General features: G+C 48.8%; 2 protein-coding genes across 4 annotated transcripts; both read left to right on the top strand.

Moving 5' to 3' along the window:
• Nucleotides 1-274: 274 nt before the first annotated feature.
• KLK8 (kallikrein related peptidase 8) lies at nucleotides 275-5,853 on the top strand. 2 transcript variants are annotated; one of them, XM_033224264.1, is made up of 6 exons: nucleotides 275-456; nucleotides 817-894; nucleotides 1,384-1,543; nucleotides 1,710-1,972; nucleotides 3,992-4,125; nucleotides 5,646-5,853. In XM_033224264.1, exons 2-6 carry the CDS (start codon nucleotides 825-827, stop codon nucleotides 5,799-5,801), a joined length of 783 nt encoding a protein of 260 aa, XP_033080155.1. In that variant the 5' UTR covers nucleotides 275-456; nucleotides 817-824; the 3' UTR covers nucleotides 5,802-5,853. The 2 variants fall into 2 exon arrangements, with proteins under 2 accessions (XP_033080155.1, XP_033080156.1); XM_033224265.1 differs by having other exon boundaries at nucleotides 287-456; nucleotides 759-894.
• Nucleotides 5,854-18,085: 12,232 nt separating this feature from the next.
• On the top strand, nucleotides 18,086-24,660 carry KLK7 (kallikrein related peptidase 7). 2 transcript variants are annotated; one of them, XM_033224262.1, is made up of 6 exons: nucleotides 18,086-18,295; nucleotides 18,850-18,980; nucleotides 19,396-19,543; nucleotides 20,304-20,551; nucleotides 21,109-21,245; nucleotides 23,557-24,660. In XM_033224262.1, exons 2-6 carry the CDS (start codon nucleotides 18,908-18,910, stop codon nucleotides 23,710-23,712), a joined length of 762 nt encoding a protein of 253 aa, XP_033080153.1. In that variant the 5' UTR covers nucleotides 18,086-18,295; nucleotides 18,850-18,907; the 3' UTR covers nucleotides 23,713-24,660. The 2 variants fall into 2 exon arrangements, with proteins under 2 accessions (XP_033080153.1, XP_033080154.1); XM_033224263.1 differs by lacking the exon at nucleotides 18,850-18,980 and having other exon boundaries at nucleotides 18,097-18,295.
• The last annotated feature ends 3,122 nt before the right edge of the window (nucleotides 24,661-27,782 follow it).

Here is a 27,782-nt window from a genome sequence, read left to right as displayed (position 1 = left end):
AAAAGCCCAGGTCCCAGCCCCTCCTCCCTTAGATTTAGGAGTCCAGGTCCCCAGCCTCTCCTCCCTCAGACCCAGGAATCCAGGTCCCCAGCCTCCTCCCCTCTCAGAACTAAAGTCTTGGCCCCCAGCCCTTTACGTTTCAGATCCTAGAGTCTCAGCACCGAGTCCTTCCTCTCTCTGGCCTCAGAAGTCTGAGATTCCAGCCCCTCCTCCCTCAAGATTTCACATTCAGCCCCCTCCGCCCCTTCTCACTCACACCCAGTGTTCCAGTTCCCAGAAGCTCCCCAGGCTCTAGTGCAGGAGGAGGAGGAGCAGGAGGCGGAGATTCCCAGTTAAAAGTCTCCAAAATCGAGCTAAAAGCCTCCAGAATCGTGTACCAGGCAGCAAGAACTGAAGTACTGGGGCCTCTCCACTGGGTCCGAATCAGTAGGTGACCCCGCCCCTGGATTCTGGAAGGTGAGGTGCAGAGAGAGGTGCTCAGACACAGACATCAGGCCCCGGACCCTCCTTCTCCAGATTCCAGGACCCCAGCCTCAGAGGCCCTTCTCTCTGGAGACCCAGCAGTCTGGACCCCGGCTTCCTCCTCTCCCAAATTTAGGAGTCCCTGCTCCCAGCTCCCTGTCCCCTCAGACCCAGACATCCAGGACTCCCTCCTCCCTTGGAATGTGGGAATCCAGTCCCCCAGCCTCCCCCTTCCTCCAGAGAAGCCCAGAACAGCCCCAGATATTCTCGGCTCCCTCCCCTGTCCCCAAATCCAGAACTGGGATTTCAGGCTCCTCCTTCCTGTCTACCGGCCCCGCCCTCTCCATTTACCAGACCTCACCATGGGACGCCTCCGACCTCGTGCAGTCAAGACGTGGATGTTCCTGCTCTTGCTGGGGGAAGCCTGGGCAGGTGAGGAGGGTTGCGGAGGCCTCCGGAGGGCAGGGGTCTGAAGGCAGCAGCGGTGCTGGGGAGTCTATGGGAATGCCGCGGTGGTTATGTGGGTGCGTGTGCACGAATGTGAAGAGTGTGATATGATGCAGGACCCTCTGTGGGCTTTCTTCAGGGTGGATAGAGGCAAGAAACAGGTAGCAGCAGGTAGGAGGAGGTTGGGTGATGCTGTAAATTGTCTGAATACCTACAGCCTGTAGGGGGCTGCTTGCTTGGGGGCATGTAGACTCAAGTGGAAGCATGTGGGGGCATTCTGGGGTGTGTGACTCTTGTATGATGACACACGGGCTGAAATGAGTGTGCCCGTGTGGCAGCGTGTGGGCGCCTGGACCTCCCTCACTAAGTTGTACACGGAGAACTTGCCGTGTGTCCATTTGAACCTACAGTGGCCTTCCCAGCCCTGGCACTGCCCCAGAGGGTGGCGATCCAACCCTCTCCCTCCTGCTGCAGGACACTCCAGGGCACAGGAGGACAAGGTGCTGGGGGGTCAGGAGTGCCGACCCCATTCGCAGCCTTGGCAGGCAGCCTTGTTCCAGGGCAAGCAACTACTCTGTGGCGGTGTCCTTATAGGTGGCAACTGGATCCTTACGGCTGCCCACTGTAAAAAACCGTGAGTGGATGACGGGGCCTGAGGTCAGCTGGGGCTAAAAGGAAAGAGGGGGTTGGGGTTTCGACTCAGGAAGAAGAGAGCTGAGGACTGTACTCCTGGGTCTGAAGGAGGAGGGGGCCGGGTTCAATACCACTGCCTGGGTCCCAAACTATTCCCACCATTACAGGAAATACACAGTACGCCTGGGAGAACACAGCCTACACAATAAAGATGGCCCAGAGCAAGAAATACCTGTGGTTCAGTCCATCCCACACCCCTGCTACAACAGCAGCGATGTGGAAGACCATAACCATGACCTGATGCTTCTTCAGCTGCGTGACCAGGCATCCCTGGGGCCCAAAGTGAAGCCCATCAACCTGGCAGATCATTGCACCCAGCCTGGCCAGACGTGCATCATCTCGGGCTGGGGCACTGTCACCAGTCCCCGAGGTAGTGGGCTTGTCCACTAATGGGAGGGAGAGGAGGATCTGGTTGGCTCAGTGGACCCCAAGCTATTGGCAAAGCTTGGTCCCCCAGAGGGAGACAAAGAAGGGAAAGTGATCATGATGTTGAGATTCACAAGCGGGAGTCATATTAGAAGCCTCGAAGACCAGACTACTAAGAGTGGTGAGAGAAAGGGAACCTTTGGTTGTATAGGATTTTATATAATCTTAACACAGTTGGGATATTTGGACTTCTCAGAGGCCCAGGAAAACAGGCTCCTAAGCACCTTCCCCCCCACCTCCCTCCTTTTTTTTTTTTTTTTTTTTTTGCTGGGGGAGACAGTTTCACTCAATTGCCCAGGCTGGAGTGCAGTGGCATGATCTCAGCTCACTACAATCTCTGCCTCCCAGGTTCAAGTGATTCTCGTGCCTCAGCCTCCCGAGTAGCTGGGATTACAGGCACTCGCCACCAAGCCCAGCTAATTTTTGTATTTGCTATAGAGACAGGGTTTCACCATGTTGGCCAGGTTGGTCTCAAACTCCTGACCTCAAGTGATCCGTCTGCCTCAGCCTCCCAAAGTGCTGGGATTACAAGCATGAGCCACTGCCCCTGGCCTTTTTCTCCTTCTTGAACCCAGGAAACCTGGTCCCTGGTCCCCTCTTCCCTCAGAACCGGGAGTCTAGGCCCTTCTCCTCCCAGGATCTAGCAGTCCTAGCTCCCTCTTGAATCTGGACCCCGGAGTCTGGACCTCCAATGAAGCTGTCCCTTTGGGACTCCAGAATCCAGACAGCCCCTCATCTTCCTTCACAGTGAAAACTTTAGGACTCAGCTCAGAGAGTCAAGGAGCTTCTCCAGGAAGTGGCAAGATCGGCATTCAGGTCCCTGCCTGCCTCGCTCCAGCTCTGAATGCTTTGGATGAGACAGTTTGCTGCTGTAGAAACACACATGCTTGCAAATCAAGTAAATCAGTGCAAACCATGGCTCTGCCCCTTCTCCCTGGGCAAATTCCTTTCCATCTCTGAGCCTCACTTTCCTCATCGGCAAAATGGGACTCACTAACCAATAGATTTTTTTAGCTACGTGAGGGTTCAGGTTCCATCAGTTTTCTTCATTGTATTCTAGTGCTCAGAATGGTGCCTGCTACATGGTAGATGCTCAATAAATATTTGTGGAATGAATGGCTGGATCAATAAATAATGAAATGAATGAATGCATCCCTCCTTCAAAGCGCTGTTGGGAGGACTAAATGAGATTATGAGCATATTGCTTTTGGCATGTAGAGATGCCAGATGGAAGTTTTTCCCCCTCAGAGAGGCTTTGAAGAAGTCTATTCCTCAAAAGAGGTTAATAAAAAAGATCAATTCCACTTTCAATCATTAATTCAACTCTTGTTTATTGAGCACCTATTATGCCCCAGGGGCTGTTGCAAGCACTGGATATACAGCCATGAGCAAACTGTACAAAGTTCTTGTAGTTATAGAGTTGCAAGCTAGGTAGGAGAAACAGACAATAAACAAATACACATAAAATATTAGGTAGAGTTAAGTGCTGTAAGGAAATATTGTGGAGCGTAAAAGGATAGGGAGTAATGCAGGGATGGTATTTTTTAATCCGAGTGATCAGGGAAGGCTTCCAGGAGGAGGTGACATTTGGAAGGAGCAGAATTTAGCACAGATTGAGGACCTGGCTGTCTGACGGCAGGAAGACTGGCAAGAGAGGCTCAGAGGTATCATAAAGGGCACCTCCAAGTAACCCCCCTGCCCCTTGATTTGAAATTGGCTCAGGGCAAGAAAAAACATGTGAGATCCGGGGGCTCCTCTCTAGATGGAGAAAGCCCAATAGCAGCGAGTACAGCTTTGTTTAATGTGGTAAGAAGTGGTGTCCCTTGTGCAGAGTGTCAGAAAATGCCCCCATGCAGCTGGAAAACTCCCCCATTACATCCTGGAAAGAAAGGGGTTAGATTCAGTCAGGGATGAAGGCAAATGGCTGCTCTCTCAGGGAATCTTACAACCTCTTCCCCCTCAGAGAATTTTCCTGACACTCTCAACTGTGCAGAAGTAAAAATCTTTCCCCAGAAGAAGTGTGAGGATGCCTACCCAGGGCAGATTACAGACGGCATGGTCTGTGCAGGCAGCAGCAAAGGGGCAGACACGTGCCAGGTGAGCGATTTCTGAGATCCTCCTCCTCACTCATCCCTCATTGCCCTCTAGAGGTTTAAGGCTTGGATGGGGGTGGGGGTGGTAAGGGGAGTGACCCCAAAGACTTAGCACCCGGAGTGGTCGCCCCTATCTCTACGGAGTGGGAGCCAGGTTCGGAGAAGGCCAAACTTTCTCTGAAAGTCACACCGCGTAGGGGTTAGGAGCATTTAATTACTACTGTTTTCTTTCAAACCCTTACCTACAGGACAGGGTGCAGAGTTGGGGGCTATAGAGGGTGGGGTAGATGTCCAGGAAGGAAAGAGTCTGAGGCTAGAGGTTAGGCGAGTTCCCTGCTATTGTTCCCAGCATTACATCATGGAATTTGTGTCGACTTTACCACTGGCCAGGTGATCAGCCACTTTTCTTTGAGACCGGGCTAGAATCCCAAGGCTGGTTCCCTTCTGTGATTGGTTCCTTGGGAGACAATGGTGTCTTCCCAGTTGGCTGGGGGAAATGGTGCCATTGATTTCAGTGCCTCCTCAATGAGCTCCCATCCCTTTCTCTTGGGATTGATTATAGATATAACTCTCTCTTCTAACTGCAGCTTTGTTGTTCCTAGCACTTACGCCGGCTTTGTCCCCTTCCTGGAAGCCCCACCGCCTTTGCCAATGATTGGTCCCTAAAAACAATGCTTTCTTCCCCATTGGCCAAGAATGGAGTCATTTCCATCAGCGATACTGCCATGACAGCCAGTCTCTCTGGATTTTTCTATAGAGACAGTGGTCTCTTCCACAAAGATTTCAGCCATTGTCCCTTGGGGATATGGGGTGTGTGTGTGTGTGTGTGTGTGTGTGTGTGTGTGTGTTCACAAGAATCTCGATCCTTTCTCCTGTGTTTGGCAACTGCAATCAATGATGCCTTCACTATTGACCAGGAATGGAGGAAACTTAAGCTCAGTCCTCTACATGTAATCCCTACTGTCTTCTCCCTGGATTGGACCCTCGAGACCTTTTTTTTTTTTGAGACAGTGTCTCGCTCTGTCCCCCCAAGCTGGAGTGCAGTGGCACAATCTTGGCTTACTGCAGCCTCTGCCTCCCGGGTTCAAGCAATTCTCCCACCTCAGCCTCCCGAGTAGCTGTGATTACAGGCGTGCACCACCATGCCCAGCTAATTTTTGTATTTTTAGTAGAGACAGGGTTTCACCATGTTGGCCAGGCTGGTCTGGAACTCTTGATTTCAAGTGATCAGCCTGCCTCGGCCTCCCAAAATGCTGGGATTGCAAGCGTGAGCCACCAAGCCTGGTTGGGATTTCATTCTTTCCCCTCTTCTGTCAGTGTTTTGACCACTACCCTTAGACACCATGTCTGTCTGTACATGGAAGCCCCAAGCCCTGTCCTGACTGGTCTCAGGGGACAATGCTTTTACCCCCATTGGCTACAGGGGACCAGTCATGCTAAAGAACTGGTAAAACGCTGGCACAGCAGGAAAAGGGACATTGTGGACATCTCAGATGCAACCCTGTTCTCATTCTCCCTGTCTAGGGCGATTCTGGAGGCCCCCTGGTGTGTAATGGTGCACTCCAGGGCATCACATCCTGGGGCTCAGACCCCTGTGGGAGGTCCGACAGACCTGGTGTCTATACCAACATCTGCCGCTACCTGGATTGGATCAAGAAGACCATAGGCAGCAAGGGTTGATTCTAGGATAAGCACTAGATCTCCCTTAATAAACTCGCAGCCATCTCTGGTTCCTCGCCTATCTGTGTTTTGGCCCTGCCGGGAGGGCTGGATGGGGATCTGGGGTTGTTCCTGCTGGCAGGCTAGGTGGGGATCTGCAGAGACCAAGTTCTCATGGTCACTTTGGCCATCACCACTGCCTAAAGTGATCCCTTATTTTCCTGGAAGAACTTGGGTAAGAGCTTTATTTCACGGGAGAAAACACACAGGTTTTCAAACGTTCAGTGGGTTGGTATGTGAAAGACCGTTTTGAAAGAGTTTGTGTTTCGTTTTCCTGAGCAAAGTGTTCACAAGCTTTGGAGGTAAAATTTTCCACGTTTTAAAAAATAATTGGCCAGGCGCGGTGGCTCAAGTCTGTAATTCCAACACTTTGGGAGGCCAAGGCGGGTGGATCACCTGAGGTTAGGAGATCGAGACCAGCCTGGCCAACATGGCGAAACCCCATCTCTACTAAAAATACAAAAATTAGCCAGGTTTGGTGGTGGGCGTCTGTAAACCCAGCTAATTCAGGAGGCTGAGGCAGAAGAATCGCTTGAACCCAGGAGGCATAGGTTGCAGTGGGCTGGGGATTGCGCCACTGTACCCCAGACTGGGTGACAAGAGCGAGACTCGGTCTCAAAATAATAATAATAATACTAATAATAATATTAATAATAATAGTGCCAGCTATGGTGGCTCATGCTTGTAATCCCAGTACTTTCACAGGCTGAGGTGGGAGGATCACTTGAGCCCAGGAGTTCAAGACCAGCCCGGGCAACAATATAAGTCCTCACCTCTATTTTATTTAAAAAATAATAACAACAAAAAAGGAAAGAGAAAAAATTGTGAGATATGCATAGAAAAGAGTGCAGAAAATATATGAAGAGCTTAAATATTCACAAATGAACAACCATGAAACCACCACTCGGGTCAAAAATCTTGAGAGCTCCTAAAAGTCCAGACAGAACTCTTTCTCATAGCCTAGAGCCATCTGGTGGTGTCTGCTGTGGTAGAAGGAAATGAGTGGTTTGTGCAAATTGAAAGGGCATTTTGGGAAGTTTTCATTAAAGCAAAGGCTTAACATAACTTGTTTTAGGGAACGATGAGTGTGGAGGAAGTAGTTATTACAAGGATATAAATAGTCACTCTCCTAGTGGTGCAGGTCAGGTGAGCCCAAAACTGGAGCTCAGCCAGGGAGGGTTCCTGGCTTTGCCCAGGAAATAATTCAAGGGCAACCCAGTGATGTTAGTGACTTTTCTTGAAACAGTACTGCACAGTAGCAGAGGCACTGCTCCTTGCAGAGCAGGGCTACCACATAGGCATTGAGCACAAAGTAGCAGCTCAGGGCCAGTTCTGTAGTCACATTTAGTCCCATTTTCAATTACATGCAATTTAAGGGGTGGATTATTCAGAAATTTCTAGAAAAGGGCTGGTAAATTCTGGGTGTTGTCATGGCAATGGTAAACTGTTATGGTGCTGGTGGGCACATCTTCTGGAGAGGTGCTTTTGGTGCCTTTTCCCTGTTCCAGCAGTCTTCAATCTAGTCCAGAGTCAAACCCTGCCTCCATTTCACTAGGATCTCTCAGATAATAGTCTCATGAAAGAGAATCTGATCCGTCTAGCTCACCTTTTCTTCTTCAGCCATATCATTGGTCACTGAATGGCCAATCATTTGATCGCATCCCAGTCAGGTGACCAAATGTTAGCCAATCAGTGGCCACTTGGAGTCATGTGATATGAAACATGGCCACTTAGTGCTATGGGAAGGCAGTGTCCCACAAGGGGCCTGGGTGTGTGAGATACCTTGCATTCATCAATCTCCCTGATGCTTTATGACAGTTCCCCCATAGCAGAAATTCTGAGGAAGTCTTTCAAGCATGGCATTAAACTTCTGATGCCAGGGATGCATTTCTGGGCGGACATCTCAACTCAAAGAATTGTTTTATAATTTTTATTCTGGAAAATTTCAAACATACGCAAAATAGAATAACATAATGTGTCTTCATATACCACCATCCAGCTTCGATAATGAATGCAAGGTCTGGTGCAGTGGCTCATGCCTGCAATCCCAGCACTTTGAAAGGCCGAGCCACCAGGATTACTTGAGCCCAGGAGTTCAAGACCAGCCTGGGCAACATAGGGAGACTCTGGTCTCTACAAAAGATTAAAAAATTAGCCGTGCATGGTGGCATGCATCTGTGGTCCCAGCTACTCAGGAGGCTGAGGTGGGAGGATCACTTGAGCCTGAGAGGTTGAGACTGCAATGAGCTATGATTGTGCCACTGCACTCCAGCTTGGGTAATGGAGTGAGACCCTGTCTCAAAAAAAAAAAAAAAAAAGAGTTAATGCAAAACCAATTCTTGTTTCACCTATACTCCCACCACACACTTCCCTAATGCCAGAATATTTTGAAGCAAATCTCAGTCATCACATCATCTCATTCTTAAATATTTTAGTATGCATTTTTAACACAGGGGATGGCAAATTACAGCTGTTGGACCAATTCCCCAATCTAAACATACTTTTTTTATTTTTTGAGATGGAGTTTCGCTCTCGTTGCCCAGGCTAGAGTGCAATGGCATGATCTCAGCTCACCTCAACCTCTGCCTCCTGGACTCAAGCAATTCTCCTGCCTCAACCTCCTGAGTAGCTGGGATTACAAGCATGCACCATCATGCCCAGCTAAAATTTTTTGTATTTTTAGTAGAGACAGGGTTTCTCTAGCTGGTCAGGCTGGTCTTGAACTCCCGACCTCAGGTGATCCAGCCACCTCGGCATCCCAAAGTGCTGGGATTACAGGCATGAGCTTGATAAGGAATAGTAATAAAAAAATTTGTATTAAATTATCATTACTACATTTTGAATTTCATCAATTAAAAATTGTGAATTTTTTTCTCTCTTGCTATTAAATATCTACATAATAGCTTCCATTTTTCTGTCTTAGTCCACATAGGCTAAAGTATTCAGTGTCTGGCCCTTTATTTTAAAAATTTGCCAATCCTTGTTCCAAAAGAGACTCGTTTTAAACATAACCAACTTACATTATCATACCTTACACAGTTGATACTTTCTTAGTATCAGGAGATTTTTTTTCTATTTTGAGACAAGGTCTTACTCTGTTGCGCAGGTTAGAGTACAGTGAGCATTGCACAAACAATGCCTAAGGCAGTTTCTACCTCCTGGGTTTCAGCCATCCTCCCACCTCAGCCTCCTGAGTAGCTGAGACCACAGGCATGTGCCACCACGCCCAGCTATTGTTGTTTGTTTTTTTTCTTTTTTTCGGTAGAGCTAGGACTCTACCATGTTGCCCAGGCTGGTCGAGGAGAACTTTAATGTCTCCAATGGAATATAAGCCTGAAAATACTTGGTGACTGATTTATTCAATCTTAGGTACCAAGGAGGGGCATGGAGGGAACATAGCAGCTACTAACAGAAACAAAAATCTCCTTTCTCTTGGCATCTTGATATTAATCCCAGGGAGGAACTCTAATTGGTCCAATTTGAACTGGGCCAACCCCTTGAATCTGTCATTGTTGCCAGAGAGAAAACACTAATCTTGTTGGCTTGGCCTGGGTCATTTCTCCACCTCAGTGGGTGGGTGGAGTTGGAGAACTATGATTGACAGTTTCACCGCGACTATAAGAAATAAGGCAGCATTTCTCCCAAAAGAAATGGGGTTCTGCCGGGAGGCGGAGGTTGCAGTGAGCCGAGGTCGCACCACTGCACTCCAGCCTGGGTGACAGAGTGAGACTGTCTCAAAAAAAAAGAAAGAAAGAAAGAAAGAAAAGATAAAAGGAGGAAGAGAATCCGCGAAGTATGAAACAATGGGCCATCAGAACCCAATGGGCTGAGTCAGGAGGCACGAGGGTCACAGTGTTCAGAATCCCTCAGGGAAGGGCACAGCTGGCAAGATTGGCAGATGCCAGTTCTCAGGTGTGATCATGAGCTGGAAGATGAGTCATTTAACAAAGGCTCAGGACATAGGTCTGAGGGCGAGGGAGATATGGGGCTGGGTGTCTGGGTGAGACTTAGCAACAGGTGCTGGGACTAAATGCAAAGGGCACAGGGGGCCTGGATTTGGGCCTCTCTCTGACGTGGGGATATGCATCATTAATAGACCAAGGGTGATCCAAGTCTGTTTTGAACCAAATGAGACTCAGAGGGTACATGTGGATGTAACAGGGAAATTTCCTTCTCAGAGTATGGATTTGTGCAGCAGTGATACCATGGGCCTTTGAATCCCAATGTTCAAATTCTGAGTTTTCTCTTTTTTTTTTTTTTTTTTCTTTTTTTTTCTGAGATGGAGTCTTGCCCTGTCACCCAGGCTGGAGAGCAGTGGTGCAATCTTGGCTTACTGTAACCTCTGCTTCCTGGGCTCAAGTGATTCTCCTGTCTCAGCCTCCTGAGTAGCTGGGAGTATAGGCACATGTCACCACATCTGGCTAATTTTTTGTATTTTTACTAGAGATGGGATTTCACCATGTTGGCTAGGCTGGTCTCGAACTCCTGACCTCAAGTGATCCACCCACCTCGGCCTTCCAAAGTGTTGGCATTACAGGCTTGAGCCACCGCGCCCGGCTGAATTCTGACACTTCTGACTCCTTAGCTCTGTGACTTTGCTCAAGTGATCTAGCCTTTTTTAAAATCTCCATTTTCTCATCTATAAAATGGGGGTGATGGGGCAAGGGGCAAAAAATAAAAGTGAAATGGAGATAACAATCCTCACCTGGACCGATGTGAGGAAAACAGATGAGGTCTGTGAAGCACCTGACACACCACACTAAATATAGGGGGAAAATAAAAATGGGAGCTATTGCTTCATTCTGTGGGTGATGGGCCGAGGGAACTCTTGTTAATTCAGTACCTGTTGCGTGCCCATCAATTTTCCATTCATAATTTTATTTAATCCTCCCATTTGCCTCGATAAATAGGTTTTGCTCTCTTCCATTTTGGAGAGGGGCAAAGTCAGACTCAGAAAAATGAAGTCACTTACCTGAAGTCACAGGGTGGGCAACCAGGATTCAAATTTGGGTTGAAGGTCCAAGTTCTTTCTAGTTCTTTCTGTCACACCACATGGTGGAATGGCTCAGGGATCAAGGCGGGACTGAATCTAAGGCCTGTGGACCTGTAGATAGATGCCAGAGGTTTGCAGACTAGTATTTATTTAAGTACCTCCTGTGTTCTCCGGTCAGGGCGGGGTGCTGGGAAAAAAAAAAAAAAAAGAACCCCACACATATTTCCTCTGCTTGTGATGACCAGTGTTTGGCAACAAAATCTGGTTAAATAATTAGGAATATAATTTACAGAATGATAGATGATGAAAAGCAGAGGATAGACGTTTTGGTGACTTAGGAGTGAATAGCAGGGCTCTAGAGTAGCCCAGCTCCTTCCTCTTCCTAACAGGTGCTGAGGAGGCAGAGGACTGAGGGAGTAGAGAATCTAAGGATGAAGATGCAGGCAGTAGATAATACACTAGAAGTCTTGCTACCATTTCTCTCTTTGAGAAGCTGGGAAGGAAAGATACAGATTGCTGAGTCATGGAGCTGTGAGGCCAACTGGGCTGGAGTCTGCTTCTCCTTGATTTGGGAGCCCAGGTCAGGAATGTTGACACCCTTCACGATCAGAGTCCTACTGTGGAATGGACAGGGCTAGATGTCCAAGTTCTGGGATCTAATTTTGGATTTGATGAGAGTAAATGTCTCAGAAGATTTTGGGACTCGGCTTGAGTTGGGTATTATAGCATCAATGTTAGCAAGGTATTCGTTGGCAGACTTTATTTTAGAGTGTTTGCAAAATGAAGGGTCAAAGTTGTGTGGGGAGCTGGAGAAATAAAAACAGAATTGTGAAAAGAATTGGGGATGGAAATGAGAATGGGATGTTAGGTAGCAATTGGGTTGAGGATGAGAATAGGGGTGGGACTGGGGTGAGAGTGTTAGAACTGGTGTTGGATGTGAGGGGATGGGTTCATGGGGGAGGATATGGATGTGGGCTTCCTAGAATATGATGGGAATGGAGACTAGTGTCTGAATTATCCTGGGGCAGGTTTGATGCTCAGGCTATGGCGACATTCACTGCTCAGGTCAAGGTTGAATTTGGCTTATGGCTAAAAGGTTCAGGATTCAGGTCAGGAGGGTTAAGGTTGGTTGAGGTCTGGATCCTAGCCTGAGTTGATATTTGCAGTCAAGAACTCAGTCAAGGTTTAGGTTATTGGTTGAGATACAAATTGGGGTTGATCAAGGATAAGGCAGAATTTGAGGTTCAGGATTGGGTACAGATTAAGGTTTGGGGTTAAGACTGGAGCTTACTAAAAAGTCAAAAAAACAATAGATGTTGGCATGGATGTGATGAAAAGGGAACACTTCTACACTGCTGGCGGGAATGTAAAGTAGCACAACCTCTATGGAAAACAGTATGGCTATTTCTCAAAGAACTACAAGTAGATCTACAATTCAATCCAGAAATCCCACTACTGGGTATCTACCCAAAGGAAAAGAAGTCACTATATCAAAAAGACACATACACACATATGTTTATTGCAGCACAATTCACAATTGCAAAGATATGGAACTAAACTAAATTAAGTGCCCATCAACTGATGAGTGGATAAAGAAAATGTGATGTATATGCACCATGGAATACTACTCAACCATAAAAATTATCAAATAATGTCTTTTGAAGCAACTTGGATGGAGTTGGAGGCCATTATTCTAAGTGAAGTAACTCAGGAATGGAAAACCAAATGCCTTACGTTCTCACGTATAAGTGGGAGCTAAGCAGTGGGTACACAAAAGCATACCAGGTGGTATAATGGACATTGGAGACTCAGAAGGGGGAGGGTATGAAGAGAATAAGGGATAAAACACTATAAACATTGGGTACAATGTATACTACTTGGGTGACGGGTGCACTAAAATTTCAGACTTCACCACTATACAATACATCCATGTAACTAAAAGCCACTCACACCCCAAAAGCTACTGAAACAAACAAAAAGACTGGGGCTTATGTCAAAATACATGTTCAGAGTTGTGTCAAAGTAAAGGTTGGAGTTAGAGTTCTGCTTGAAGTCAGGGTCTGAGGTCTATTCTTGCCATATCAGAACCATTTGACCATATCTCCCATGTCTTCTCAATGAATGGCGTCACTGTCCATCCAGCAAGAGACTTTGAAATCTTAACATCTCCCACTACCTCAACACAACCTTCATTCTGTCTATCACCAAGGCCTGTTGGTTCTCTCTCCTAAGTGCATTTTGAATCCAGGTACTTAACATCGTCTCCACCTTTCAACCACCTGTATCCAAGTCACTATCTTCCCTCATCTAGACAACAACAATGACTTCCCCCTATGGTTGCCCAGTATCTTCACATCCCACCCAAAGCCAGCTTTCACACAGCTGCCAGGTTGATGTTTTGAAAATACAAATCTTGTTATGTTATTTCCCTGACTAAGGTTCAAATGGTTCTTCATTTTCCATAGGATAAAGCAAGACTCAGAATGACATGCAGAGCTTGTCATTATGTGATCCCAGTTAACTTCTGGCCTCTGAGCTCCAGCCATAATGCCTTCTATCTTGGGCCTTTGCACGTGCTGTTTTCTCTACACAACACACTCCCCATTCTCCTCCCATTTTCTTCTAGTTACCGGAAGAAATTTTCTTCTAGTTACCAGAAGAAATTTTCTTCTAGTTTACTATTTCTAGTTACTAGAAAATTTATTCTAGTCTACTTCTAGTTACTAGAAGATTTCTTCTAGTTTACTGTTCTTTCAAATCGCAGCTCATAGTCAATTCCTGGGTCAAAACCCTCCGGAAGTGCCTTAATAATACCTTGCACCTTTCTTTCAGAGCATGCCTTGTTGTTGTAATTTTATACTTGTTTATTAATTATTTGACTGTCTTTCTTTTATATGAGACTATCAGCTCCTTGAGGGAAGAGACCCTATCTAGATTTGTACACCATTATATCCTCATTGCTACCACCCAATACATATTTGTTAAATATATAAAGGATTGGTGTTAAAATATTGCATAAACAATTAACAACTTTTCATTAAAAAAACAAGAAATGCACAGTATAGAAGAAAAACTAAGAAAAAAGTAAATTTAGATGAGAGGTAGTCAGGTATATGATCAAAATTACTATTTTTTTAAAAGACTATTAATCTAAAAATTAAATTGGCCATCTTCACATTAACAATGGCCAAGATGGGATATGGGCTGAAATGGGATACGGGGATGAGGGCTGGGAAGAGAGGTAAGACTGGAGGCATGGTTGAGTTTGTTGATTTATGTGACTTCAAGATATGGAATCAAGTTAGAATTGGATTTGGATTTATGGCTTGGAATCAGATTTGGGATCTGAGTCAAGAATCTGTTTCAACATTGAGGTTTTATAAAGATGATTTTGGCTACAAGGACTGAGCAACTCTAACCAAGAAAGGGAATCTGAAAAAGTTTTGACATGAAGAGTCTCCATCGTTGGTTAATTCACCAGCTCAGTGACTTCATCAAAGACCCAGCTAATCCTTACCTCTCTGGTGGGCTACCTGCAGTGTTTTGACTTGGTCCTCTGGTCACTTCCCTCTGTGGTCCCTGGAGTGCTGGCACAGTTCCAGAATTTGCATCCAGAAAAGACACCATCTAGCAGAAGAAAAAAGACCCCTTTCAGTGCCTCTTTTAAAAAATGAGAAAGTCTTTCCTAGAAGTGCCCCAGTGGTCTTCCCCTCCTCCTCATGGGCCAGAAGAGCAGCACATGTCCATTTTCAAACCAATCAAGCAAACAAAATATGGCTTTGATGCTTGGTTCATTGAGGCTTATAGTCCTGATGAAGATAAAGTATTATCCAAACAAAATGGAGCCTCTGATAGAAAGACAGAAGGAGTGAATGCTTGGGTACACAACAAAAATGTCTACTATTATGGATCAAATGTAGAATTGAGTTGGAGTGCCAGGCGCGGTGGTTCACACCTATAATCCCAGCACTTTGGGAGGCCGAGGTGGGCGGATCACCTGAGGTCAGGAGTTCCAGACCAGCCTGACCAACATGGAGAAACTCCATCTCTACTAAAAGAAAAAAAAAATTAGCCGAGTGTGGTGGTACATGCCTGTAATTCTAGCTACTCGGGAGGCTGAGTCAGGAGAATTGCTTGAACCTGGGAGGCAGAGGTTGCAGTAAGCCGAGATCGCGCCATTGCACTCCAGCCTGGGCAATAAGACCAAAACTCCATCTCAAAAGAAAAAAAAGAAAGATTTGAGTTAGGGGTCATCATTGAGATAAGGTTTAGGTCCAGGGTAGAGAAATAAAATCCCATTTTAGGGATCTAATTTAGAGGTTGAGGTCAATTCTAACTTTAGGAGTGTGTCCAACAATCGTTCCTGTCTTACTCAAAACAAAAGCCAAAGACCTTTCAGACCCCATGTCATCAGAGTCCTGTTCTATTTCTGGCCTCATCACCTGCCCCTATCTCCTTTGGTCACTCTGTTCTGGTCACAGTGGTTTGTCTGCTGGAGCACTTCAGATATGCTCCCTGGCTAACACACTGGCCTGCTCGCTTTGCCTGGAACTCACTATCTTCAAGCAGCCACCTGGATCCCTCCACCATCTCCTTCAAGATTTTGTTCAATACCACCTTCACATGGGGTCTTTCCAACCAACCTTCCTGATATTAGAACCTCAGGGATCCTTGAGGGTAGAGGGAATCAGTAACTCCCCAACCCTCTTCCTCTCTTGGATTTTCCCTCGTAGCACTTACAACCACCTAACAAACTCTACATTTTATATGCTTATTTTTGTACTGACCTGACAGTACAAAACAAGAGCCTCTATGAAAACAGGAATTTTCTTATCTGTTTTATCACTGCTGTGTCTCCGAGAGCCTGAATAGTTTCTGGCACAGAGTAGATGCTCAGTGGATGTTGTTTGAATGAATACAATGAACAAAGATGAATGTACAAAGAAGTTCATCTTGGCATTATTATAATTAAAACTATCCAAGTGTATTTCAATTTGAGGCAGATGACATGCACCACGATACAAGCATAGTATGGAATATTACACAACCATTATAAAGGAAGGAAAAGTAATCTAAATGTACTAAGAGGGAAAAGTTTTCCTCTTTTTAAAAAATAAATGTTATTGTGTATATATAAAGTGTACAATATGATTGAATGTGATGTATATACATAGTACAATGATTACTATAACTGAACAAATTAACATATCCATCATCTCACATAGTTACCCATTTTCTTCCCCTGTGGCAAGAGCAGCTATAATCTACTCATTTAGCAAAAATCCTCGGCTGGGCACGGTGGCTCAGGCCTGTAATCCCAGCACTTTGGGAGGCCGAGGCCGGTGGATCACCTGAGGTTAGGAGTTGGAGAGCAGCCTGACCAACATGGTGAAATTCCATCTCTACTAAAAATATAAAAATTAGTTGGGCATGGTGGTGCACACCTGTAATCCCAGCTACTCGGGACACTGAGGCAGGAGAATCCCTTGAACCCGGGAAGCAGAGGTTGCAGTGAGCCAAGATCATGCCATTGCACTCCAGCCTGGGTGACAGAGCCATACTCCATCTTAAAAAAAAAAGAAGAAAGGTTCTTCTCCTCTATGTATGTGTCCATGTAGTCTCATCATTTAGCTCCCACTTGTAAGCAGCAAGTTGCCATATTTGGTTTTCTGTTCCTGCATTGGTTTGTAAGGGTAATGGCCTCCAGCTCCATCCATGTCCCTGCAAAGGACATGATCTTGTTCTTTTTTATGGCTACATAGTATTCCATGGTGTCTATGTACCACATTTTCTTAATCCAGTTTATTACTGATGAACATTTAGGTTGATTCCATGTCTTTGCTATTGTGAATAGTGCTACAATGAACATACGTGTGCATGTGTTTTTAAACAGGATGATTTATACTCCTTTAGGTACACACACTGGGGCCTATGAGAGGGTGGAGGGTGGGAGGAAGGAGAGGATCAGAAAAAAATAACTAATGGGTACTAGGCTTAATACCTGGGTGATTAAATAATTTGTATAACAAAACCCCATGATGCATGTTTACCTAGGCAACAAACCGGCACATCCTGCCCACGTACCCCCGAACTTAAAAGAAAAGTTAAAAAAAAGAAAAAGAAATATTTGCTTAATAAATTCATAAATGAAGCCCTAAAAAAAGGTTCTATTAGACAAAGTTTAGTACAGACATTTATGTTATAAATAAATAATATACAAAGAAATCTATGTATAACATGATTAAAATGACCATGAGAACATAGATCCTAAAGAGGGCAAATATTAGTGGGGTGGAGTTAGGGAAAGCGTTGTTTTTAACTTACACCTCTCTATTAGAGTTGGGTATGGGTTCAGGCTTACAGGCACGATTGGGATCAGCTTGGACAAGTTCCCACAGGCGGGTCAGAATTAGGATGCAGGGTCTAGGCCACCCCTGAGAGGGGGTGAGGGCAAGAAAACAACCCCAGAAGCCGGGCACGGTGGCTCACACCTGTAATCCCAGCACTTTGGGGGGCCGAGGTGGGCGGATCATGAGGTCGGGAGATCGAGACCATCCTGGCCAACATGGTGAAACCCTGTCTCTACTAAAAATACAAAAAATCTGAGAGTAGTGGTGCATGCCTGTAATCCCAGCTACTCGGGAGGCTGAGGCAGAAGAATCACTTGAACCCAGGAGACAGAGGTTGCCGAAATCATACCACAGCACTCCAGCCTGGCGATAGAGACTCCGTCCAAAAAAATGAAAGAGAAGGAAGGAAGGAAGGAAGGAAGGAAGGAAGGAAGGGAGGGAGGGAGGGAGGGAGGGAGGGAGGGAGGGAAGAAAGAGAGAGAGAGAAAGAAAGAGGAAGGAAGGAGGAAGGAAGGAAGGAAGGAAGAGAGAGAGAGAGAAGAAAGAAAGAAAGAAAGGAAAGAAAGAAAGAAAGAAAGAAGAAGAAAGAAAGAAAGAAAGAAAGAAAGAAAGAAAGAAAGAAAGAAAGAGAGAAGAGAGAAAGAGAGAGAAAGAGAGAAAGAGAGAATCCAATCACTCGGGACGCTTAGACAGGAGAGGCCCCAAAGAAGGACCCAGCCAGAGCCTATTCCCTGAGCTCAGCCCTTCTTGAATCCCGCCCCTGCCCCTCAGACCCAGCGCACCGGGTCCCTCCCCTGAGAGCAACCAGGAGGGACTGTGGGACCGGAAAGTGCGGGGGCGCAGGAGCTGGGCACCGCCCGTCCTTCGGAGGGAGGGTGGAGACACTGCAGTGGTGCCAATTGCTCTGGCTGCGTCAGGGGTTCCAGATAGCCAGAACTGCAAAAGCAGTCGGGGGCGTCCCAGAGTCAGCTCTGCCTGCACCCCAGGGCACTGGGGCCGGGCGTGGGGCGGAGGGTGGTATAAGAGGACTGCCCAGCAGAGGGCTGGGGATCTTGGAGCCCAGCTGTGTGCCAGCTCAAGTCCGAACTTGGATCACATCAGATCCTCTGGAGGTGAGAAGAGGCTTCATCAAGGGTGTACCTGTAGGGGAGGGAGCGATGCTGGCTCCCAGCCTGACTCTGCTCCCAAGAGGCAGGGCCTGCAGCCTGGACTCCTGGTCCTGAGCAGTGGGGGCCTGGAAGTCTGCAATTTGGGGCCTTTTAGGGAAAAAGGAACTAGGGACTCAGAAGTTTGGGTTCCATAGGGAGGGGCAAGATCGGAGCCTAGATTCCTGGCTCTCTAGGAGTCTGAAGAACAGGACTTTTGGGTCTGAGGGAGGAGGGGCTGGGGGCCTGGACTCCTGGGTCTGAGGGAGGAGGGCAATGAGCGTCTGGACCCCTGGGTCTGAGGGAGGAGGGTGCAAGAGTCTGGACTCCTGGGTATGAGGGAGGAGGAGGTTAAGGGTCTGGACTTCTGAGTGTAAGGAAGGAGAGGCCAGAGAAATTTCTGGGTCTGAGGGAGGAGGGGCTAGGGCCTGGACCCCTGAGTCTGAGGGAGGAGGGGCTAGGGCCTGGACCCCTGGGTCTGAGGGAGGAGGGGCTGGGCCTGAATGCCTTCTCCTTCTCAGCTCCAGCAGGAGAGGCCCTTCCTGGCCTTGCAGCCCCTGAGCGGCTCAGCAGGGCACCATGGCAGGATCCCTTCTCCTGCCCCTGCAGATCCTACTGCTATCATTAGCCCTGGGAACTGCCGGAGAAGAAGGTGAAAGCTGGACTGGGAAGCCTGACCTCACCTCGGGGCCCCCACTGACCCTCTCCAAGGAGTCCCTGAGTCAGAACCCCTCCCTCCTCAAACAGCTTCCATCCTGGGAGGACCAGACTGTCGGCTGGCTGAAGCCCCCGCTCTTCCTGCTTCTGCTGCCTCAGGGGTCTCTGTCCCCTCCAGGCCCTGCCTCCTGCGCTCAGCGTCTCTCTGTGGTTCCCCCAATGAGATGCACCTCCTGGGTTTCTGAGTGGGCTCCTTCTGTCTGTCTCTATCCCTGTCTCTTGCTTTCTCTGTATTTCTCCACGCGTTTCCGTCTGTCTCTCTCCATCTCTGACTCCGGGAATCCCGGAGGTGCAGCTGCAGCCTTCCCCTGAGGCTGGCTACCCACATGCTCCTCCATGTCTCCATCCAGCCCAGGGTGACAAGATTATTGATGGTGCCCCATGTGCAAGAGGCTCCCACCCATGGCAGGTGGCCCTGCTCAGTGGCAATCAGCTGCACTGCGGAGGCGTCCTGGTCAATGAGCGCTGGGTGCTGACTGCCGCCCACTGCAAGATGAAGTAGGTGCCGCCCAAGGCTCTGCTGGAGGTGCGCCAGCATCTCCAACTCCCTATGGAGAGGTGGCGGGGGCAGCTGTCTTTCTGTGCCTACGGCTCTATCCTCCTCTCTCTGGGTCTCTGTCCCCCTATCCCTGGATCTCTGTCCTCCTCTCTCCCTGGCTCTGTCTCCCTCTCTCTGAGTCTCTGTCCCCATCTCTCTCTGAGTCTCTGTCCCCCTCTCTCTCTGGGTCTCTGTCCCTCTCTCTCTCTGAGTCTCTGTCTCCCTATCTTTCTGGGTCTCTGTCCCTCTCTCTCTCTGAGTCTCTGTCTCCCTCTCTCTCTGAGTCCCTGTCCCCCTCTCTCTCTGGGTCTCTGTCCCTCTCTCTCTCTGAGTCTCTGTCTCCCTATCTTTCTGGGTCTCTGTCCCTCTCTCTCTCTGGGTCTCCATCCCCCTCTCTCTGGATCTCTGTTCCCCCTCCCCTCTCTGGGTCTCTGTCCCCTCTCCCCTCTCTGGGTCTCTGTCCCCTCTCCCCTCTCTGGGTCTCTGTCCCCCCTCCCCTCTCTGGTCTCTGTCCCCCCTCCCCTCTCTGGGTCTCTGTCCCCCCTCCCCTCTCTGGTCTCTGTCCCCCCTCCCCTCTCTGGATCTCTGTCCCCCCTCCTCTCTCTGGTCTCTGTCCCCCCTCCTCTCTCCGGGTCTCTGTCCCCCCACCCCCGGGTCTTTGCACACCCTCTCTGTCACAGTGTCTCTTCTGGATCTCTGAATGTCACTCTCTCCTCCCAGTGAGTACACCGTGCACCTGGGCAGCGATACGCTGGGCGACAGGAAAGCTCAGAGGATCAAGGCTTCGAGGTCATTCCGCCACCCTGGCTACTCCACACAGACCCATGTTAATGACCTCATGCTCGTGAAGCTCAATAGCCGGGCCAGGCTGTCATCCACGGTGAAGAAAGTCAGGCTGCCCTCCCGCTGCGAACCCCCTGGAACCACCTGTACTGTCTCTGGCTGGGGCACTACCACGAGCCCAGATGGTAGGTGGCCTCAGTGACCCAGGAGTCCAGACCCCAGCCCCTCCTCCCTCAGACCCAGGAGTCCTGACCCCAGTCCCCTCCTCCCTCAGACCCAAGAGTCCTGACCCCAGCCCCTCCTCCCTCAGACCCAGGAGTCCTGGGCCCCCAGCCCCTCTCCCTCAGACCCAGGAGTCCAGACCCCAGCCCCTCCTCCCTCAGACCCAGGAGTCCAGACCCCAGCCCCTCCTCCCTCAGACTCAGGAGTCCAGACCCCAGCCCCTCCTCCCTCAGACCCAGGAGTCCAGACCCCAGCCCCTCCTCCCTCAGACTCAGGAGTCCAGGACCCCAGCCCCTCCTCCCTCAGACTCAGGAGTCCAGGACCCCAGCCCCTCCTCCCTCAGACCCAGGAGCCTGGGCCACAGCCTTTCTGGCCCTCACCCCATCCTCTCTGACTGACAGCTCCCCCTGCCCCCTGCAGTGACCTTTCCCTCTGATCTCATGTGCGTGGATCATCACCCCCCATCCTCTCTGACTGACAGCTCCCCCTGCCCTCTGCAGTGACCTTTCCCTCCCTGCAGTGACCTTTCCCTCTGACCTCATGTGTGTGGATGTCAAGCTCATCTCCTCCCAGGACTGCACGAAGGTTTATAAGGACATGCTGGGAAATTCCATGCTGTGCGCTGGCATCCCCAACTCCAAGAAAAACGCCTGCAATGTGAGACTCTCCCCCTCAATTCCTCCCCAGTCCTGCGTACTCTGTCTGCATGTCCCAGGGGCAGAGCTTGACCCAAGTGACTGGGCACCAAGCCTGGCCTTGCCCTCCCCCGAGGCCTGGCCTCCTCAGCTTTTTTCACCTCATTCTCTGCCTAGGTCAGGGGTGGGAGCTTACTTAGGGGCTGATGTGGCCCTGGGGATGGGACAGAGAGTCTAATACAGGTGAGAAAGTGGGGGCGGGACCAGGGAAGGAGATTGAGGTGCTGGTCCCAGGCCCAAACCTTAAGGGGACACTGAAAACCTCAGTGATTGAGATAAATCATAATGCAATATTTAAAAATAAAAAATAAAATTAACGCAGAAGTCCACGATGGATAAAATGTTTCCATTTTAAATAAAGAGCAGGTGAATCTTACTGAATTTTCCCTCGCCGTAGGGGCCAGCGTGGCTCAGCACAGCGCTGTACTGGCGCTGTCTTCATTTCAAATGTGGATATGATGTCCATCATTCAGTTTTATGTATTACATTTGATTTTGGTAAATATTGCATTGAAGTATTATGTGTTACAGTTACTGAGATTTTGTGCCTGAAGCTGATGACTCACTGGACTGACCCTGGCCCTGGTCCCGGGAAAACACGCTTTCCCTCCACCTCCTTCCTGTTCCCTCTTCCTGGCCTTTTGTCATCCCCTCTCTGTTTCTGAACAGTCTTCCCGCATCTCTCTTTGTGACATAATTTCATTTCATCCTTTTCCTCTTTGTTCTTTCTCTGTGTTGAGCTAGCTTGCTCTCTCTCCCTTGCTGTCTCTCTACGCACTCCTCTCTGCTCTCTCTCTTCTCCCTCTTTCTCTCGCTTCTCTCTCTCCCCTCCCTTCCCTCTCTCTCCTCTCCCTGCCCCCCTCCTCTCTTTTCTGTCTCTCTGTCTCCTCTCTGGCCCTCTCCTCTCTCTCTCCCCCCCACTTCTCTGTCTCTCTTCATCTCTCTCCCTCTTCTCTCCTTGCCCCCTCCTTTCTACTCCGTCTCTCTCTCTCTTCTATCTCTCCCCTCCCCACCTGCTCCCCCATCTGTCTTTCTTTCTCTCTCTTTATTCTCCTCCTCTCTTCCAGTCTGTCTCTCCTCTCCCCACCCCAACCCCATCTCTCTCCCTATACTTTCTCCCCTCCCCCTTCTCTGTCTCTCTCTTCTCCCTCTTTCTTCTCCACCCCCATCTGTCTGTCTCTCTCTCTCCCCACACCCTTTCCCTCTTCCCCATCTCTCTTTGTCTCTCTCTCTTTTCCCTCTTCCTTCTCCACCTCCAACTCTCTCTGTCTTTCCACACCCATCCTCCTTGCTCACATCTGCACCTTCAGCTCTCAGGGGATGTGGGATGGTGAGTGTTAGGGATAGAGGTGATGGGAGAGAGATGACTGTCCTAGAGAACAGGGTCCTTCTCCCCTGGTAAGGGCCAGTTCCATGAATGTGCAAGCTCTGCACTGACACAGAGCCCCACACTCAGAAGGGTCTCAAACTTAGTCTAATGCATTCCTGTTGTTGTCTTGAAATTCTTAATAATTTTTGAACAAAGAGCCCTGCGTTTTCATTTTGCACCAAGCCCTGTAAATTATGTAATTGGTCTTGACCCTGGTCTCCAAGACCATCGTGTCCCCCTTTCCTGTGCAAGACGGCATGCATCCACCCTTTGGAGATGATGTTTCTTCTCCCACTGGCTTGGAGCAGGGTCCTTAACATTGGAAAATAAAGAGTGCTCTGATCCGGAAGCCCCACCCCTTCTCTGCAATTGATCTCATTGGCCAAGGGTCAAACCAGTGTCCTCAAAGGACCTAGTGTGTTCCTAGTACTAGCTCTCCCATTGGTCCCCAGAGACAATGAGTCTCTTCTCATTGGCTGTGGTGGAAGTCCATAATCTGCAAGACAAAGACCGATAACTGAGGAATGTATGATAATGAGTTGGGTTTTCTTTTTTTTTTTTTTTTTTTGAGACGGAGTCTCGCTCTGTCGCCCAGGCTGGAGTGCAGTGGTGCGATCTCGGCTCACTGCAAGCTCCGCCTCCCAGGTTTACGCCATTCTCCTGCCTCAGCCTCCCGAGTAGCTGGGACTACAGGCGCCCGCCATCTCGCCCGGCTAGTTTTTTGTATTTTTTAGTAGAGACGGGGTTTCACTGTGTAGACCAGGATGGTCTCGATCTCCTGACCTCATGATCCACCCGTCTCGGCCTCCCAAAGTGCTGGGATTACAGGCTTGAGCCACCGCGCCCGGCCATGAGTTGGGTTTTCATCTGAGTCCAAAGTTAATCTCCGGCTGTATTCCCTCTAGGGTGACTCGGGGGGACCATTGGTGTGCAGAGGTACCCTGCAAGGTCTGGTGTCCTGGGGAACTTTCCCTTGTGGCCAACCCAACGACCCAGGAGTCTACACTCAAGTCTGCAAGTTCACCAAGTGGATAAATGACACCATGAAAAAGCATCGCTAACACCCCACCAAGAGTTAAATAACTGTGTGCTTCGAACAGAAAATGCACAGAAGTAAGGACGCTGGTGACTTGTAAAGTCATATTTGACTTTACCTTTCCTCAGAGATATATTTAAACCTCAGGCCCTGTTTGTAAACCAATCAAATTGGTAAAGACCTAAAACCAAAACAAATAAGGAAACAAACCCCTCAGTGCTGGAGAAGACTCAGTGAGACGGGCACTCCCAAACACTGGAAGTGGACGTTCTACAATCTTTATGGAAGACAGTTCGTCAACGTACACCGAGACCCTTATTCACCACCTTTGATCCAGTAACGCTAGTCTTAGGAAGAACCTACTAAAAAAAAAAAAAAAAAAGTCCAAAATGTTGAACAAGACTTGAATTTATCATAATATTATTTATCACAGAAATAAAGTGAAAACATCAAACATGTTCCAAAAGTATTGGATGGCTTATATAACAGTCTGGCTTGGCACAATGATTTTTTTTTCTTTGAGACAGAGTCTCACTCTGTTGCCCGGGCTGCAGTGCAGTGATGCAATCTTGACTCACTGCAACCTCTGCCTCCTGGATTCAAGTGATTCTCATGCCTCAGCCTCCCAAGTACCTGGGACTACAGGTGTGCACCACCACACCAGGCTAATTTTTTTGTGTATTTTTACCAGAGACAGGGTTTCACCATGTTGGTCAGCGTGGTCTCAAACACCTGACCTCAGATGACCCACCCACCTTGACCTCCCAAAGTGCTGGGATTACAGGCGTGAGCCACCATGCCCAGCTCACAATGATATTATAAACCTATTAAAAATGATTCTTAGACAGAATTGTTAGTATTATGCAAGAATGTTTAGGCTATATGATGCTAAATGACAAAAGGAAGAGACAAAAATATATACGTATGTGAACTTAACCATAAAAAATAAAATATTCACAGAATCAAATCTGAACACACATGTCGCAGACTGCATACTGGGGTCATCATGAGGTGTCTCCTTCCTTCTGTGTACTTTTCCTTGAATGTGCACTCTTATAACATGAAAAATAAAGGCGGGAAAAAAAGTCTGAAGATCTGCGGTTGGAGAGAGGAGACCTTTCAGGAAGGGAGTCTAGAAAGAAAAATGTGACTGGTTTTGAGTCCTGGTCCTGCCCGCCCTGTTCCAGGGTATAGTTCCGTTTCTCAGATCTCAGTTTTTCCTTCCTGTAAAATGGGAGAGAGAAGAAAGGATGGAGAGAGGAAGAAGGAGGGGAAGAGGGAGGAGAGAACAGGCGGACTTCATCAGTGTGGGAAGGGGTCTGAAATTGTTTCTGAATATCTCACGAGTGACGAGTGAGGAGGGAGCCAGGCGGTTTTCACTGGGATTGGGATGGTGGTAGACAGGACACAGGGGTCCCACAGGGGTCTGCCAGAAGTGAGCAAACAGTGCTGGAGGAAGACAGTGGCACCTGCTCCCCAAGAAGGGAGGGAAAGGAACCTCAGGAAGGGGGTAGGATGAGGGAGGAGTCCTCTGTGACTCAGAGCCTGGCCACACCTCCAGCCTTCTAACATCAAAGATCCTCTGTGTGGTCACACCTCAGACACTGCTGACCGAGGAGCCACTCTAGCCCAGGACGTGCCCCTCCTACCTGTTCTTCCTGTTTCTCTCCCAGAATTCTGTCCCCACCAACATCCTCCAGATCTTTCCTCTCCTTATCTCATCTTCCTCTGAGTCTCTCCTAACCCAGGCACCCCAGCCCTGTCATATTGCAGAAATTCTGCAGTCACTAATTCTGATTCTCCCATATAAGAGGCTAACACACAAAACACAGGAGTCCAGGATCCCAGCCCCTCCTCCCTCAGACCCAGGAGTCCAGACACTCCCACCAGCCCCTCTTCCCTCAGACCCAGGAGTCTGAGTCTCCTCTCAGCCCCTCCTCCCTCAGACCCAGAAGTCCAGGCCCCCCAGCCCCTCCTCCCTCAGACCCAGGAGTTCAAACCTCCTCCCCACAGCCCCTCCTCCCTCAGACCCAGGAGTCCAGGTCCCCTCTCAGCCCCTCCTCCCTCAGACCCAGGAGTCCAGGCCCCTCTCAGCCCCTCCTCCCTCAGACCCAGGAGTCCAGGCCCCTCTCAGCCCCTCCTCCCTCAGATCCAGGAGTCCAGACCCCCTCCCCAGCCCCTCCTCCTCAGACCCAGGAGTCCAGACCTCCTTCCCAGTCCCTCCTCCTCAGTCCCAGAAGTCCAGGCCCCCCAGCCCCTCCTCCCTCAGACCCAGGAGTTCAAACCTCCTCCCCAGCCCCTCCTCCCTCAGACCCACGAGTCCAGGTCCCCTCTCAGCCCCTCCTCCCTCAGACCCAGGAGTCCAGACCCCTCTCAGCCCCTCCTCCCTCAGATCCAGGAGTCCAGACCTCCTCCCCAGCCCCTCCTCCCTCAGACCCAGGGGTCCAGGTCCCCTTTCAGCCCCTCCTCCCTCGGTCCCAGGAGTCCAGATCCCCCAGCCCCTCCTCCCTCAGACCAGGAGTTCAGACCCCAGCCTCTCCTCCCTCAGACCCAGGAGTCCAGGGCCCCAACCCCTTCTGTTTCAGGGCCTGTCAAGTTTAAAGAATGTCAAAATTTTTCTTTTCTTTTTTTTTTTTTTGAGACGGAGTCTCGCTATCACCCAGGCTGGAGTGCAGTGGCCGGATCTCAGCTCACCGCAAGCTCACCTCCCGGGTTCACGCCATTCTCCTGCCTCAGCCTCCCAAGTAGCTGGGACTACAGGCGCCCGCCACGTCGCCCGGCTAGTTTTTTGTATTTTTTAGTAGACACGGAGTTTCACCGTGTTTGCCAGGATGGTCTCGATCTCCTGACCTCGTGATCCACCCATCTCGGCCTCCCAAAGTGCTGGGATTACAGGCTTGAGCCACCGCGCCCGGCCAAAATTTTTCAACTACTCATTCCCCTGAAGTTTTATCAACATTTTCTCTCTCTTCTGCAAACCACTCCAATATTCAATCTAGAATTTTTAAAAGTAACAAAACATTGCATTTGCACTAAGTCAGCCCGGAGATCCCCGGCCCTGGCCCTCTGCTCTCCTATATGCAAGGTACAGGTAGATTGGTTTGCAATGATTGAGATGGTACTAATGTTGATTTTTTTTTTTTAAGTAATTCATTTTTCTTTGGGTAAGGAGTATAGTGTGGTAGTTAAGGGATTAGCTCCGAATCCTGGCTTCTTAGGTTCGAATCCCAGTTCTAGCCCCTACAAGCTATTTTCCTTTAAGCTCATTAGTTCCCCCGTCCCTGTTCCTTCATCCTTGAAGTGGGAGAAAAAGCACCTATTTCTAGGGTTATTACAGAGATTCAATAAGTTAATATATAGAAAGCGCTCAAACATTTTATGGCACAGGGTAAGCCTTCATTGGACATTGGACATTTTGTTTGTTTTGTTTTGTTTTTGAGACAAAGTCTTGCTCTTGTTATCCAGGCTGGAGTGCAATGGCGCGATCTCAGCTCACTGCAACCTCCGCCTCCCAGGTTCAAGTGATTCTCCTGCCTCAGCCTCCCAAGTAGCTGGTATTACAGGCGACTGCCATCATGCCCGGCTAATTTTTGTATTTTTAGTAGAGATGGGGTTTCACGGTGTTGGTCAGACTGGTCTCAAACTCCTGACCTCAGGTGATCCACCCTCCTCGACCTCCCGAAGTGCTGGGATGACAGGCGTGAGCCACCGCGCCTGGCCTAGGCATTGATTTTTATTGTTTATGATTTCTGGCACTTTTTTCTGCTTACAGTCTCATGAAGTTTCCTTATACATTTTTCTTTTTTTCATATAGGGTCTTGCTGTATCATCCAGGCTAGAGTGTGATGGCATGATCATAGCTCACTGCAGCCTCAATCTCCTGGGCTCAAACAATCCTTTTGCCTCAGCCTTTTGAGTAGCTAGGACCACGCCTGGCTGATTTTTTTTTTTTTTTAGTAGAGATGGGGTCTCACTATGTTGTCCAGGCTGGTCTCTAATTCCTAAGCTCAAGTAATCCTCCCACTTCAGCCATCCAAAGTGCTGGGATTACAGGTGTGAACCACTGCACCCAGACAAAAGAATTTATGTATTGAA

Source organism: Trachypithecus francoisi, unplaced genomic scaffold (genome assembly GCF_009764315.1).
Source record: "Trachypithecus francoisi isolate TF-2019V2 unplaced genomic scaffold, Tfra_2.0 Lachesis_group12, whole genome shotgun sequence".
Classification (NCBI taxonomy): domain Eukaryota; kingdom Metazoa; phylum Chordata; class Mammalia; order Primates; family Cercopithecidae; genus Trachypithecus; species Trachypithecus francoisi.
The sequence above is the reverse complement of the archived record's forward strand: the minus strand, read 5'-3'. Positions and strand labels throughout refer to the sequence as shown.